The sequence below is a fragment of the Electrophorus electricus genome, chromosome 19, assembly GCF_041902795.1.
Source record: "Electrophorus electricus isolate QZ-2024a chromosome 19, ASM4190279v1, whole genome shotgun sequence".
Lineage (NCBI taxonomy): Eukaryota > Metazoa > Chordata > Actinopteri > Gymnotiformes > Gymnotidae > Electrophorus > Electrophorus electricus.
This window is the reverse complement of record NC_137515.1, coordinates 18,565,001-18,581,295: the sequence shown is the minus strand read 5'-3', so window position 1 is coordinate 18,581,295 and position 16,295 is coordinate 18,565,001. Positions and strand designations below refer to the sequence as shown.

Below are 16,295 nucleotides of genomic sequence, written 5' to 3'. Positions count from 1 at the left end.
CAGGGGCCCTCATTTAAAAGGGGACAGAATTAACTTGGATATAAAAGGAGCTGAGAGCAACTCTAACAGGTAAAGAGTTCCGATCGACAGGACTGATGTGATTAGGGTTAAGCAGGATAATTGGGGTAGAGCAGATAAGGAACTGTTTCACTATGACTATTCAATATATATGCACATCTGCACACACACACACACACACCCCCATCTCTCTACATGATCACCAACAAACACAGATGCCATCACATGCAAACACAAGTTAAAGCTCCGCCCAGGAGTGCGGAACAGCCACCACAGCAGTTCCCATCACCCGAGTCCTTTTCTTAATCTAATCAATACACATAATTAAAGACAAGTAAACAAGCCAAGCTGCACCATCGACAAAGAAATGATCTTACACAAGAGATCAAAGGCTGCAAGGCCAAGGATTACAGTAATGCCAAATCACGTACTGTGTGAGGTGATGCTCTGTGATGCTCTGTGATGCTCTGTGAGGCTCTGTGAGGCTCTGTGATGCTCTGTGAGGCTCTGTGATGCTCTGTGAGGCTCTGTGATGCTCTGTGAGGCTCTGTGATGCTCTGTGAGGCTCTGTGAGGCTCTGTGAGGCTCTGTGATGCTCTGTGAGGCTCTGTGAGGCTCTGTGATGCTCTGTGAGGCTCTGTGAGGCTCTGTGATGCTCTGTGAGGCTCTGTGAGGCTCTGTGATGCTCTGTGAGGCTCTGTGATGCTCTGTGAGGCTCTGTGATGCTCTGTGAGGCTCTGTGAGGCTCTGTGATGCTCTGTGAGGCTCTGTGATGCTCTGTGAGGCTCTGTGAGGCTCTGTGCAAGAAATACTTCCAGTAATCAGCACTTTTCTTCCTTTTCTTTTCTATCTGCTGAAAATGGTGGTGAAGAAGAAAGACGGAACTAGACTTCTCCTGATTAGCCACGATATGGAAGTCTGATGCCTTTACAATTATTAGCTGCAGTAAATCTAACTGCAGTGGACGTCATTAGATTGGTTTTACAAAGAATAAACACATATTTGGAATGATTTTGGCATATATGATAGATGCAGCTTCTAAAAGTTCTTATGGTTAATTCGGGCTGCTGTCAAATGCGGCTGGGTAAAAGGGTTGTTGTCAACAGCTATGATTTGCATGGGTTCACTGTGATAACATTTAAATTAAGCATAAAGCAAACTGTAAATCTCAGTAAAAAGAAAGACATAAGGCACCTTCTATGCTAAGATCATGATGTACATATCACCCATTTTCAGCACACATAGCATCAAATATACCCTTTTTTTAAACATTAATATCCTGTACAAAAAAAAATGTCAATATGCTTTGCAGGACAAAATTCCTTTACTGACCTTAATGTTAAAATATTAATTTCTCTTTTTGGGTCTTTCTGGTTATACAACAATACACAATAATCTAATAAATTAAAAGAAACAATGGTAATTGCTCCACTGTCCATTAGCCTTCTCTGCTGTGTTGAATCGGACTACAGCTGGTGCTCTGGTGAGCTACCAGTAATTATGGCCACTGTTTGTGTGTCTTGCCATTTACACACACCCTTCTTTACTTGTGTTTGCTTCCTACACACCTCCTCCAGCTTAACTGAACTGTTTCACTATGTGTAATATATCATGTTACCTAATACTTAATATATCACGATAAAGTCCCATAATGAATATATTAGATACACTCTGTGTAAAAAGAACAACCAAACAAAAACAACACACAACTTTATTTTTAAGAAAGGGTGATACCTTTTGAGATATTGCAGTAAACCACATTTAACTAAATGTGTTTGTGCCTATTTTATGCAGTTTTGTGGGTTTATCACACAAACTTGATTTACGTTTAAAGCAAGACAAGTAAACTTCACACGGTCCTCTGAGAACTGAAAGGTGAATATTAAATGATCCCATTTTACCTCCACATATTAAAAAATGCAGTGATTGTTTTATGTCACGCCATTTTTTCATGATGGACCATTTTTGTTTGTAGGTCTGCATCACTAGAGTTGCTGAGGACATGCCCACTGTGAGTCTTTTAACCAGTGGGTCACTACACATTTTGCTCGCCGACATTCTCGTCTTTCTAGCAACCGAATTTCTGTCATGATGATCGTGACTATGACACTTCACGCTCCCGTACCGACGATGAGCTAAGACTGCAGAGGCTCAAAACATTAGAACAGATATTCAGTTCTATTAGATATTCATATTAAAAATATCACATCATATTACATATGTTAGATATTACATATTCAAATGGGAAAAAAAAGCAAAATGTATACAATTTCACATTCTTTTTAAAAAAATGCACATTTTTACTGAATCTGTTTTTCAAATGCATGAGAAAACATTTTGTATTTGTCAAACACGCCAGACGGACTTTATTCGAGTTACTGACTATAAGAAGCAGAGGAAGAAAGAGTGCTTTACTGAAGTGTTTCGATGGCACCTGTATGAGTGCAACAAACAGGCGAGTGCTTAGACACAATACAATTACACTGCGTCTCACACGGACCAAGACCTTTTTTTTAAATTTAATTATATGATGAATTATATATCTTGCCTCAAAAAGCAAGATAATACAGCAGTGACTATAAATTAATAAGAAATTTAAAATGTTTAATAATTTTTGCTACAGATATTAATTTTAGTTGCCCACTAATGTTTCCTCCCGTTATTTGTGATAATATGACTATGTTGCTCCTTCTTCTAGTGCTCAGTGCTCAGTGCTCAGTGCAGTAGAAGAAGAATGTCTAGTGAGATTAGTGTGCTTAAGTACAGACAATTTAGCAATATTTCTCATATACGGAAAACATTTTCGTTTTCAGAGTAGTGGTCATAAAACAATTTCAAGACTCTGTGTTCACATAATGTTGAGTCTTTTCTCCAGGTCATGATTTGTAACTGAAGTTAAGGTTAATTAGGGCTGATACAATGAGTCCAGCGTCAGCAAAACTCATTTGCTTCATTTATAATAATATTTTATGATAAACACAGTATAAAACTAAATGTTGTCAACAAAATATTTACAAACATCTAGCAATAACTGCAAACTCTCCTGGAAGGCAAATAAAAATATTAGCTATGTTTGTTGTGCCAAAGTGGATATGTTGCAAACTACAACCTTGTTTACATGGTAAATAGCAAGACTGTTAGCTATAGGGGACGAGAGAGGGAAACGCTTCCATGGACAAACACAGCAGAACAACCCTAAAACTCCATGCAGATCTACCAGGGGACATTACGGAGGAAAAGGCCATTTACCAAAACGTGGAAACTGGAAACTTTCTCTGTCAAAGCACATGTTCCGAGATAAATAGAAACTAGAAGCACGTATGTAGTTTTGCTTGTGGTTGTTGAAGCCGATCAGCTCTCTGCAAGTCAGTTTCACCTGCTTTATCTTTAGGACTCTACACACTTATGCACACAAACAGGATTGCACATACACACACACACACACACACACACACACACAGAAAATACATAACAAACAGCCATGTGCGCGCGCACACACACACACACACACACACACACACACAGATAGACAAATACATAACAAACAGCCATGCATACACACACACACACACACAAATACTTATCAAACAGCATTGCACACACACATAAGCAGCCACACACACACACACACAAAAACAGACATGCACAGGCACATTCATAGGACAAACCCTTTTTTACTGCAAATTCACAATCTCAATTCACCTTGCCTGCACATCGGCTTTACACTTTGAACAATGACAAACAAGACGTACTATTGGACCACCTCAGACTTCACACATTCATCTCAGTGACTCGAAAAACACATGTCTGCACTTCCTAGTGGCACCGTACGCGCTGAAAACAACATCATAAATAACTAATCTGCTGATCTCTACTTAGTCATAAGCATTTGGAGAGAATGCGAGTAAACCAGAAGAGGTTTTTTTCTCATTGGAAACAGATTTCAAAAATTTCCCTACAGCATCAGCACACTGGAAAGGAAGACAGAAGCAAACTGTGCTCATGACTGAGTGACGAGCTGATGCAATCTGAGTGTGAGGTCTCACCAGAGCCCAGCCTAGTGACACCAGCGTGCAGAGACCATGGGGGTCTCCCTGGAGACAGGTGTTTGAGAATATCACTCTCCAGCACCACAGTGCAGGATCCACACGGCACACGACGCTGAGGTGTGTGCAGCTAACCCGCAGATGTACCTCTGCCCATCGAGACCGTCCACTCCGCACCCGATTCCTCGTACATAGCACAGGAAACTCCACTGCCTATCTCTCTCTCTCTCTCTCTCTCTCTCTCTCTCTCTCTCTCTCTGTGTATCTCTCTATCATACAAATAGACAAACTGTGTATCTCTCTCCCATACATGTAGGCAAACACGCATACTAATCTATCTTTCACACACACACAGGGTATCCCACCCAGTCACGGTAGACCACTGAGCTATTATGGACTCTTTATATGAAGAAGCATGTGCTCTGGGTGGGTGTGATATGGGGAGATCAAAGTGTCCCACAGGCCACAAGCCTGCAATAGAAACACTGTCACGTCTGTAGTCATCACACGGGCAGCAGCACACTCTCTAACATCCTTACCCTCCACAGCCCAATAAACCCTCCAGTAATATCAACCCATGCTATGAGAGTCTTCCAGCCAGAGGTGGAGGGGACAGAAGATAACACTCTGGTTAAAGCTGAAACAGCTCACGTAAGCGGCTTCTAGAACGTTCACCTGAGCTTTGCTGCATTAACGCAGGCCTCCTGAATCTGTATTATTTCACCACTCTGCAGTCCTTTCTATCTAAAACACTGAGCTCTGTCACAAGACGAGGCTGATGAGGGCTGAAATGCTAACCAGTTATAATACCTGGCAACCCACCAAGGAGACTACAAGAGCCTGTTATATTCATTTCCAGACAGACCCTCAGTGTGAAACCCATGAAGGCAGGCATGTGTATATATATAACAGGACCTAAAGAACAGGGTTTTCCCAAGCAAAGGCATGTTTGACTGTCTTCCACCATTCTCTTGTCCATTTAACACTTTCCTCTTCTGCTATACATCATGGAGTTTCACCCACCCACTCACACACACACTCACACAGAAGCCACACACACACACACTCCTTTCCATTTGTGCATGGGCCCCCCGATACAAGTCAATGGCTTGAATTACTCACCCTATGAGGGCCACCATCTGTTCCACCATGTATTTGCTGAAGGTAGTGAAACAAAGAGTTTCTAGATGAGAGAGAGAAAAAGACAGACATGCAGTCACTCACACATCCCACCATGTGCTCATAAAGGAGGAGACTGAGATGACAAGCTCCAAGCTTTATTATTGCCTGCCCTTAATCTCCAACTCGCAGCCCTCCACCAAACCCCTCTCCATGGGATGATGGCCCTTTGTGGCGGGCGACTCAACCCACGGCCCAAGTGCTATGACACATCAGCAAACCAGACAGACGCAGCTCAACGACCCGAGGATCACGCGAGCCGGGATAGGGTCACGAGGTCACGGGGCTGGGGCGATACAGAGAAGCCAGGGACTGACCGAAGGAATGAGGGCAGTAAAAGTAGTGAGCGTGCGGAGAACAGTTCAGACGGGGAGGGACAAGAGGGGACCCTAGGAGGGGACCCTAAGAGGGGACCGGCCCTGGAGATACAAGCAGATGTGTCATCCTGTCTCTTCTATTGTCAGCACTCTTCAGTCCCAGACTACAAGTAAACTCAAATCAGTTAAGGCTGTGGTCCTGGTCTGGATGCTGGTGACTCACGGTCCCTGGCTGGTCACGATGAAAGGCAGGATGGGGGGGGGGGGGGGGCTTCCCTGCCCCGTGCAACTCAATCAGTTGAAAATCACTCAGTATACTCTCATTACTGATTTCCCCTCCTATAATGTCCCCCTCATGATGAACAAAAACAGGCAGTTCGTGATTGTATCAAGTAAACACACTGTTTAATGGACATTGTCTGGGTTACCTACCAAACTTCAGAGTCTTTGTGTGTGTGGCACAATTCATCTACTGGGAAATGATTAATGCTGAAGGCACAAAGGTCTGGATCAGTCACTCTATATTCTGTCAGACAGAGATATGAATACTGTGTGGGAAATGTGGCCAATTAAACAGATACACAAGTAATCCTGGGTAGGGAAAATCAGTACACGAATGACTGTAAATCTCACTGCAGATCAGATGAATTTCAATGTCGGCTGTTGAGAGCATTCATGATTTTTAAAAATGACACTAATCTGAGAATGAGACAGTGAGGCAATTATTTATTTGAATTATTTAATTATTATTTAAAACAGCAAGACCAAATTTACTGGACAGAAATAATATAATAGATATAAAAATGAAAGAATATGTGTGAATTGTATGTATTTAAAACGATTTAAAAGTAAGCTATACGTTCACTGCGTTTAACCAAGCTGACCTTATGGGAAATTATGGTCTTGCTCAAACAAGTAGAATTCTTTCTGGGCTCTGATTACATCTAATATTGTATAAAATTACACTGTGCATTGAAATGTTTTTTTCATTCTATGACTATGTGAGCTTCTGTCATTAAACCCAGCTCTGTGTATCGTAAATTGTAATTTTACTCGCTGATTCACTGAAACAGCTTTAACCTGATATGAGGTTAATCACAGTTTTGGGAGTCAGATAAGCATGAGCTGTCTGAGACTGCGTAATGTTAGACTTACCTAGAGAGACGAGTGTGCCGGTGCTTATGAGAACATGGAGTCTCACGTGTCTCACCTGATCTACAAGTTTGACAGTGAAGACTTTTCAGACACTGAAGCAGTCCGATTAACATTAAACACTCATACAAGTGTATTTAACCACTTTCTGAAGTTTTTAAGGCTGTACTTTGCAGAAACAGAGCATGTAAGAGTGTGTCAAGGAATGAGTATGTGTTTAAATGTGTGAGAAGAGGTCAAATCAACCTGAGATATCATCTTTAGCTTTTTAATTTGCATCTCTTACCCAAAAGGGGCTTTACTGTCTTTGGGAAAAGTCTTGGTTTAAAAAGCACAGACAAACTTTCATAAGCTTACTAGAAAGAGGCAGACATAGCAAATTTTTAAATAACAGTTAAGCCAATTGTACCATAACTGATAAATACTAAATATAAATGTCAATTTCAGCCTTACACTTTAAGGACATAAATAAAACAAACATTTGATGTGATTGTTGGCCTAACTTAGAGACAACAGCAAAAACAAATGAGAAGAATATTTATTTTTAAGAACTGCACAGGCATCAGTAAACTGTGAACGATCCATTGAGCACACATTCAGCACACATTCCAGTGCTTTGCACCATAACTCTAAACATGTGACCCTGCAGCCAGAACTGGAGCACTTGCCTGTTGAGTTCAGCGCAGCTGCACTCTACACAAAATGGAGGGCAATAAAACACAAAATGGCTGCCTCTTTAATGACTTACACACAGTTGAGTCTGAATGGCTCTGCTGGTATCCAAATGCACTAAACCTTACACAGCTTAGATGGCATGTTCTTCAAAAACAAGTCATTTTTCAAAGGCATGCTTTTAAAGAAATCCTAACCACGACATTGCGACTCAGGGAACGCTTCAGTGTCTGTGAGGACATGACTGTTAGCTACACTGTGCGCTCACCTGGATCTGCGTTTTTTCAGTGCCTTGCCAATCAGTGTGTCTCCAGAAATGCTCCAGGAAGACTCCAGAAAATGTCTACAAGTTATTCCTGCCAGGTCAAAGAGTGGACTGGGATCTGGAATACAGGGGAAAAAACAACAAAGTAGTACAGGGATACAGGGATACAGGAAAGACAATCCAAGCACATTATGACAGCAAAAATAACTTGTCAGGAATTATTTATTGAGAGAAACATTAATAATAGTGATTCACACAAGTGCTGCATTCTGGAACTAATGTACATTAGCATGCACTGGAGAGAGTCAGAGGCAAACTTTTAAAGGAAGGAACACGACTGCTTAAAATGAGTTACTTTTTCTAATTAAAGTTGCACATATCTAAGTAACAGGTTTTCAAAAAAAAAAAAAGAAATTTCTTTTTTTTAAGAATAAAAGATGGCACAAATTTCAAAGGAACGCACAGAAGCACAGGACAAAATTCCAAGCAATCCTCCTCTCTGGATCATTTTCTGTACTGCAGATTTTGTCTGGATAGTAAAGACTTAAAGTAAAAAAAGTGGAAAACGTGATACAACATTTTTACTCCATTATCATTACCAATTATTGTCATCAGGTTTGTGTGTGTGTGTGTGTATCTGGAAATGTCAAGAGTGAGACAATAATAACATTTACACTGTGTGCATCACATGTATAAACAGCAAAAACAGATAACGCATTTGACAGATTTGTTAAAAATAAACCAGAAAAAAACATTATTTCAACAATGAATTACTTAATAATATTTTGTTATGTAAACTGAAAACATATCCAAAACATTTTGTGTATCAAACCCAACAATAAAGACTATCCATTAGTTAAAATGTTAAAAACATTAAAATGTTCCTTTTGTACCTTAAAGGAATTACTCATTTTAATTATAAGATAGTTTACACACAAAAAATGTTCAGTGCTTGGACATGTGTTAAGGAATATCAGACAAAATCGGATCTTTTAGGAACAATCGTTTTTAAAACCACATGAGAGAAAATGTATTCTATGCAAATCACTTTTAAACAACTTCTCAGAATTCTCATGTTTCTGACAAGATTTTCTAACAAACTATGCTTTGGCACAATAATTCTTTTTAACACCTGTCTAAAATAAACTGTACAGTGCCTTATCAGAATATATTTTAATGCATAATTTATTCATCTACTAATATTCTATTTATTTTAAAAACACTATACTTTTAAAAGACCTTAAGTAATGTACTGAAAAAATGTACGAAAACTATACATAAGTCAATAATTGGCAATAGTTTGGAAGTTGATTAGTAGGTCATAAAAACTGATGTGCAAGGAAAGAGCATTTCAAACCCTCTCAAGCTTATTCAGTAGTTATTCAGTGATTTATTCAGTAGCTATTCAGTTTGGATGCTCCCAGTTTTGAGACTAGCGTGAATCCTTTTTTTCTGTGAAATAAAAACTATGCATGCATTTAAATCTGCACAGTGGACAAGGCTGTGTGAAAACCTGCCTGTAGACTTACTGCGCTTCCCTTTCAAGAACACTTGTAGAAATAAATGATGTGCCATAATTTACCAATATTCTATGGTACAGAGAGCAGTTTATCTTTGGTAAAACCATGAACTCATCTGAAACCTTCTTTTCAGCTAATTTATCATTAGTAAAATCTTGTACATACTGAGTTATTGCAATAATCTTTTCTCTAACTCGATTACTTTCTTTTCATTAAGGTTATGAGTAATAAAAACATTTATTAAACATAACATTTCAGCATAAGATAGAACAGTAAAATGTAATAAAATACTAAGGAAAATGATTTTAAAAAATATTTTAAGCAAGCTAATTTGCTTAAAGTTTAAAGTTTAAATTAGCAATGCAGAGAAATGCAGGGAAGAACACAAATAGGTTTTCAAATCGAATGCATCAAGGTAACTAAAAGCTGAAGGAGGCTGTGACCACTACAGAGGTGCTGCATATTAGCCACTTCACTTCAACCTCTCTGTGCAGGGCTCAAAAATGCTGAAGGTATTTTTAATGATTTTTCTTATGACCTAACTCCATTAAATAAGGCGTGGACTCTACTAGATGTTTGCAAGGGAAGAACTAAACCCTAAACAAAACCCTTTTACCAGCCTACAGAACCGTGACTGCTTTAAAACATCCTGCTATGTACACCTCAGTCATTTCACAACTCATGGCTAATTTACTTTTCATTTTTATAAGATTTTTTTTAGTGTTGTAAAATTATTTGAAGCAAATACAGAATTGTGATAATCTAAATTTCAAATAAAAAATATATAGCCCAGTTAATTAAAATCATTAACCCTTACCAGAGAGCTCCATGAACTTTTTGACATTCCATTACAGCTAGGTGAGAGAACAACAAGGCTAGGCTCCTAGGTGATCTCAGTGACTCAGACATGACTTTCAAATATCCACAAAGACAGCTTTGCAATCTCACAAAAGTGTCTTTCACTGTAATAACATGAAGGTTTTCTGCTTACAGCTTTAGTGGGAAGAGGAGGGTTAAGTTAATGTTAATGTCATGGGAACACTTTTTCTGGGAAAACAAGGATGTGCAGGGTCAGTTTTCCTATCTGCAAGTTGAAATGACCATATTATTAAGGGACCTAAAATGTAAAGGAAACCAATAAAAGGTGAGAATATATATATATATATATATATATATATATATATATATATATATATATATATATATATATATATATATATATATATACACATATATATATATATACATACATACACACACACACACTTTTTTTTTAAATAAGAACTTTTCATATTTAAGTAAATTAACCTGCAGTATTTTACTGCAAGTGTGTGCATATTGTGACACTTTCTGTTGTTCTTTGTTTAATTTTAACATAATTTTACAAACTTTTTCATGACAATCATATAAAGAGCAGTTTAATGGCAAACATAATTACAGGTTTTGTTTATCCCGTTTAGAAATACATCATACTTTAAAAATACATATTTAGTTTAATAATCACAGTGTGTGGATATTTTAAGTTCAGTAGTTTTATGTTTTAAAGGCTTTTTGTGGAGTAACTACATTTGTAATCATTCTTTGTGATACAAATTAAATCAATAAATACTTCCAGTGACTAAATATGACAAGTCTAGCATTAAAATGGAAAGATTACTGCTAGGTGGCTAAGCAAATCATATATTGATGATGAGTTCATCTTTAATTCATTCACAGCATGTTATGCATCTTATCGGTTTCAAGGACATAAAACCCATTGAAACTTGAGGGCTCTCTGGGTTTGGTGGTGGGAGGGGATTTGACCAAATTGAGCCTAATATGGACATCAAATCAGTCCAAGTAACGCTGTTGGGGGATAGGAGGGAGGGCTCCAGAGCCAACGGACACAGCTGTGCTTTGATTGGCCAACCTTTAAAATTCAGAATGATTTCTGTCCAATCACAAAGGCTGTGCTTACACATAGCAACAGCTGCATCCATTCCGTTCTACTCCTGCACTCCCTCTCCCTGGATCGGATACGGAGATGGCTACCACCAGTGCTACCGCCGTTAAGGAGGAATGTCCATTACTCAAAGAAGCGGAATGTCTTTTGTTTATCTGTCCGACAGCATGACCAGTCTGGATCTTTACGGCACAAGCACAGGCACATAGCAGAAGAGCGCCGTGAGAGAGCTACGCTCCCCGTCTGTGCCCGCTCACGACACGAACACATGCCCCACGAATAAGACGCTTTTTACCCGTCACGGGAAATTGCTGAGCAACGTCGGGACTAAATCGCAGTATTCATGCCCTGTCACAAATGTCTCCTCCTCCTCTACCCTGTCCAGACATACACACTCTTATTTCTCTCCCGGTAAACATCTGCATCGGTCATTTACACACCTTCTGCAGCTGAGGGGCATTCAGAGTTTCTTAAAGGTTTAGTAACTTAATCTACATAATGCACATCCATAATAGATGCTTATATCCTCTTTCCCTTTTTCCCTCTCTTTAGCCCATCATGGAAAATTACCGTTTGGCAAAGCTTTCACCCACCCTTACCTCCCTCTCTCCTGGGTACCCACCCTCTTGTGCCCTCGGGCAGGGCTTCCCAGCAATTATGTTTAGCAGATCTTGTCAAAAGCGCAGCACTATTTCAAACTATGAGCCGAGTCTCAGCCTTTGATTAAGGTTTGGCACAAAACCAGCAGTTTTCTTTTTGTCTTTTTTCCCCTTTCTGAAGTTTTTTTTTTAAGTCATTGGTACAACCACAAAGTCCGAAGTCTGTTACTGTCCGCTGTTCAGACGGCCGAGTGGAGTGAGGTGGTGCTTGTTTGACGTGGTCTGTAATACTTTCAGGTTTTAGGTCAGTTTTTAGAGAGCTACTAAATTGACCCTTAATCAACTCTGAGGCGTGTCCGTCTCAACCCTGATAAAAGCAAATCTCTTTACATCTTCGGCATAATTTACGCCGACACCCAGTGTAGTATCTCGGCTTGTCGGACCGTCTTTGCTCAAACTATTTTCCACACACACAGATACAAAGAGCATCTGCATCTAGCCACGGTGTGTCGTCAGCGTGGAAGACCGAGTAGCAGCAGGCTGGTAGGTAGACACACAGAAACACAGACAAACTGACGCAAGCAGATGGAAAAGGAGAGGAAATAGCTGAAAATCCTAGTGCTGAGTAATTAAAGCTTTCATCAGCATCCTGCAGTCTACCGCACTAATACTGGTATACACATACACACATACAATAACAGCAATTTCCCTATGATATTACCCACTATCCCTAATTCCATACTGGCACTCTTTAATATATATGACTTAATACAGACTGGTGTAGGTTCTTCTGTGAGCTTTTCTTAAATAATTATTCAGTAAGAAATACATTGAGGTAATTATCCTTAAGGCTGAAGATTACATGCAGTATTCAATGGACTTATCGGTATTTGGGTAAAGATTTAAACTGACAACTAGAAGCTTGAGATACATTTTACATTTAAAAAAAACAAACAAATGGGTGGTGTGCTACAATCTGCCAAAAAAAGCAAATTTGGTGAAATTGGTGAAGAAAAAAAAAAAAAAAAAAGATAAACAGATAAATAGGTGATCAGTCAACACTGTCTGGCTGAGCTCAATTCAGAAAAAAAACTAAAGGAGCCCAGAGGAGACGTGTGTTTCTAGCCCCCCCAAAACACACACACACACACACACATACACACCCATATTCACGCGCCCACACACACGTTCGATGTCACAGACCATCACAAATGTGCATGCTCTCTCTCTCTCTCTCTCTCTCTCTCTCTCTCTCTTTTTACAATGTGTCACAGGAAGTTAAGTGATTATGGGTGTCTGACGTAATCTGACCCAGAGACCGTTCCAAAGAAAGAAGGGGGGAAAAAATTCAAATCTATTGCTGGGAGGAGGGGGGGGGAGGGGGCACCCTGGAGTCCACGTTGACAAATTCTTTAACAAGCCGTGGTTAAAGGGAAGCTGCTCTGACTCAGCCCCTCCTTTCAAGCAATTTACTGGAAACACGGGGGGAGACAGTAGGAGGGGGGACTTTCAGAGAAGTCATGTGACGGACAGGGGCGGGGCTAACCACAGAGCTGGGAGGAGAAGAGGAGCTGGTGCCGGGGAGACACACACGCCCTAGCCGGCATAAACGCGCTCAGTCCACTTACACATTTACTCGCCTGCCTGGGAGTTGGCAACTGAGAATTCTCAGACTCGTTAACCCTCTCATGTCCAGCTCACTTGCATTTTAACCCTTTATGCGCGAAATTCACAAACTAGTCACTCAACAGTGAAAAAACAAATATCACACATCAGACATACTACTACTACTACTACTACTACTACTACTACTACTACTAATAATAATAATAATAATAATAAAACAACAAAAGGTTAACCCTTGAAGTGCTGGATTCACAAAATCAATGCTATGACAATCATCACCATAAACCAAACATGATTTCTCCATAGCTACATAAGACCAAAAACACAACAACAAAAGACTCCATAGGAAAAAAAAGAAAGAAAAAAGACACTTTTGGATTTTTATAGCTGTAAAGTCAATGAAGTTGAGGGTGTCCTTTCCGTACAGGCGATCTTTCTCTCATGGCTCCTGTAACATCCTCAGTTGAGAAGCTATGAAAGGCAGCTCATGTGCAGGGGTGTGGCACTGCAGGCCCCGCCCCCTGCCCATGTAGAACAGGCGGTCCAGAGGGCCACACATCCCTGCCAGACAGACACACGGCACACAACCGTCCGGCGCGCTTCTAAGAACCCATAAAGAAATGATGAAAAAAATCATTTACATTTTTTTTTTTGTTATCATCATTTGCTTATTCATTCTTAGAAGACATTTAGTGTTTATAGGGCAATATTGGACACTGTTGGGTACAAAATTAAATATATAGAAAAGGAAATAATACCTAAAAAACAAACAAGCTCAAAGGAAGCTTTTAAAAATCCCAGTTTAGAAAAGAGATCCTGCCAGCTATGGTGACCAACTTTCTTCATTCTTGCTGTTTTTAAGATGTTGTACCCACAAACTCCTGCCCGGAAGAAGAACAAGCGTAAGGTGAAACAAGCAAGCTGGTGAGCAGAACAAAGCGAACAGAAGAGAGAGAGAGAGAGAGAGAGAGAGAGAGAGAGAGAGACTTAAACAGGATACAGGTCCCAGTCTGACAGGATGGGAAGCTCCATCCCATAACAATGGGAGGGAAGGAGGTCTCTGTGCTGCACTCAGGAGCTGCTGAACACACACAGCAGCCCCACAGAGCGAGCGACAAGGACCACTACTGATACAGAGAAGAGGGAGAACGAGGGAGCCCAGAGCAGACTTTAACACTTAAGGGGCCGTTTTACATATACACACATTTTCACAGAATATGGCACTTATTTTTCTCTTTGTTCTCTCTCTTTTAGTCTCTAGAAATTTCAAAAGGTTCATAGCAGGTCCTCCACTTTTCACAGGCTACAGATGGCACAAATCTATGCTGAACAGAAACATACATGTGCACACACACACACACACACACACACACACACACACACACACACACACACACAGGTGTAGGGACACGTGCGCGCACACACACACACACACACACACACACACACACACACACATTCCAGCGCATACACATACACACACACACACACACACACACACACACAGGTGCAGGGACACGTGCGCACACGCACACACACACACACACACACACACACACACACACACATTCCAGCGCATACACATACACACACACACACACACACACACGCAGGCGTTTGCAGACAGGGGTCCAGATTCACAGACACACACACACACACACTCACAATGACTCTTTACCATAATCACATTTTGCCACCACAATTTACACAAGTGCAGATGTGTAATGTATATTCAGAGGAACAAGATGTGTGTGCGTGTTTGTTTATGTTCCAATGGTAATGAAAAATACACAAGTTTTTGTCACACTGAGATAGAAAAACCCACACTGAGCATCATACATGCTAGTGTGATTGAAATGGCCAGAAACATCACACTCAGTATAACTGTTAGCAAAAAGTACACCACACCACACAGGATTCACGCAGCAGACAGTTCTTAAAACATCTTTATTTAGTTACTACGGCTGCAGAACAGATGAAAGAAAATGCTAACAGAGCAGATAAACATACGCCAGATTAAAAACTGTTAAATATTTAGTGAGTGAAGAACTATAGTGACTGTGTTTACTCAACAGCAAAATGTTTGGTCAGATTTCAAAAGTGCTGACTGATGAAACATTTATTTATAAATTGTCTTTAGAGGCTTCCCCTTCATGGGAATTTCTTGCCTTGCACAGCTAAAATGTGTCCAAACTGCTCTCAACCGGCCTCTTGTGTAGTTAGTGGAACTGTTTTAAGAGGACATTAGTCTTTTATCTGCATTAAGGAGAGATGTACTGAATGGCAAGCTTTGCCCTTTGACCTGTGTCAACAAGATTCTGTGGGCCAGAGTGTCAGGTCACGGTGTCAGGTCATGGGGTGAAAGGGCAACTTCCAGACGTACCTGAGAAGGAGCTGAACTCTCTGGGTAGCCAGGGGAGGGCGATCCGAAGAAACGGGAAGCAGGGAAGAGGACAGTAAAACTCTGGACGCACCTGGGAAGGAGAAAGGGGGAGTGAAGAAGAGATGACCGGGGGGGGAGGGGTCATAGTTGGAAGGTGGTAGAGCAGAAAGGAGCCAGACGCACCTGCACTCTCACAGTCTCTCCTCATAGTCTCACAGTCTCTCCTCATAGTCTCACAGTCTTCCTCATAGTCTCACAGTCTCTCCTCATAGTCTCACAGTCTTCCTCATAGTCTCACAGTCTCTCCTCTGGCTCTGCGCCAGATGACTGAGTTGTTCAGGCCATGAAGTATGGAGTGAATGCTCCTATAGCAGTCACTGCACCCTGCACACACACACACACACACGCACGCAGGCACGCACGCACGCACGCACACACGCACGCACACACGCACACACACACATACCCACACACACACACACACACACACACACACACGCACGCACGCACACACACACATACCCCCACACACACACACACGCACGCACGCACGCACACACACACATACCCCCACAC

General features: G+C 40.7%; 1 protein-coding gene across 13 annotated transcripts in view; it reads right to left on the bottom strand.

Moving 5' to 3' along the window:
- The window catches only part of LOC113584897 (vacuole membrane protein 1-like), a 46,715-nt gene that overhangs the window by 14,564 nt on the left and 15,856 nt on the right, over positions 1-16,295 (bottom strand). For 3 of the 13 annotated variants that reach the window (XR_014118613.1, XR_014118612.1, XM_081702108.1), the window contains exons 3-8: positions 15,903-16,295; positions 15,720-15,810; positions 7,653-7,767; positions 6,716-6,775; positions 5,993-6,086; positions 5,187-5,247 (exon numbers count right to left, since the gene is read on the bottom strand). The exon at positions 15,903-16,295 is cut by the window's right edge and continues 350 nt beyond it. Coding sequence is in view for 9 of the 13 variants with exons in the window: in XM_081702108.1 (XP_081558234.1) it covers positions 5,187-5,247; positions 5,993-6,029 (98 nt within the window). In the remaining 4 variants the exon portion in view is untranslated. The other 10 variants (XM_081702104.1, XM_081702107.1, XM_081702111.1 and 7 more) reach the window with 8 other exon arrangements.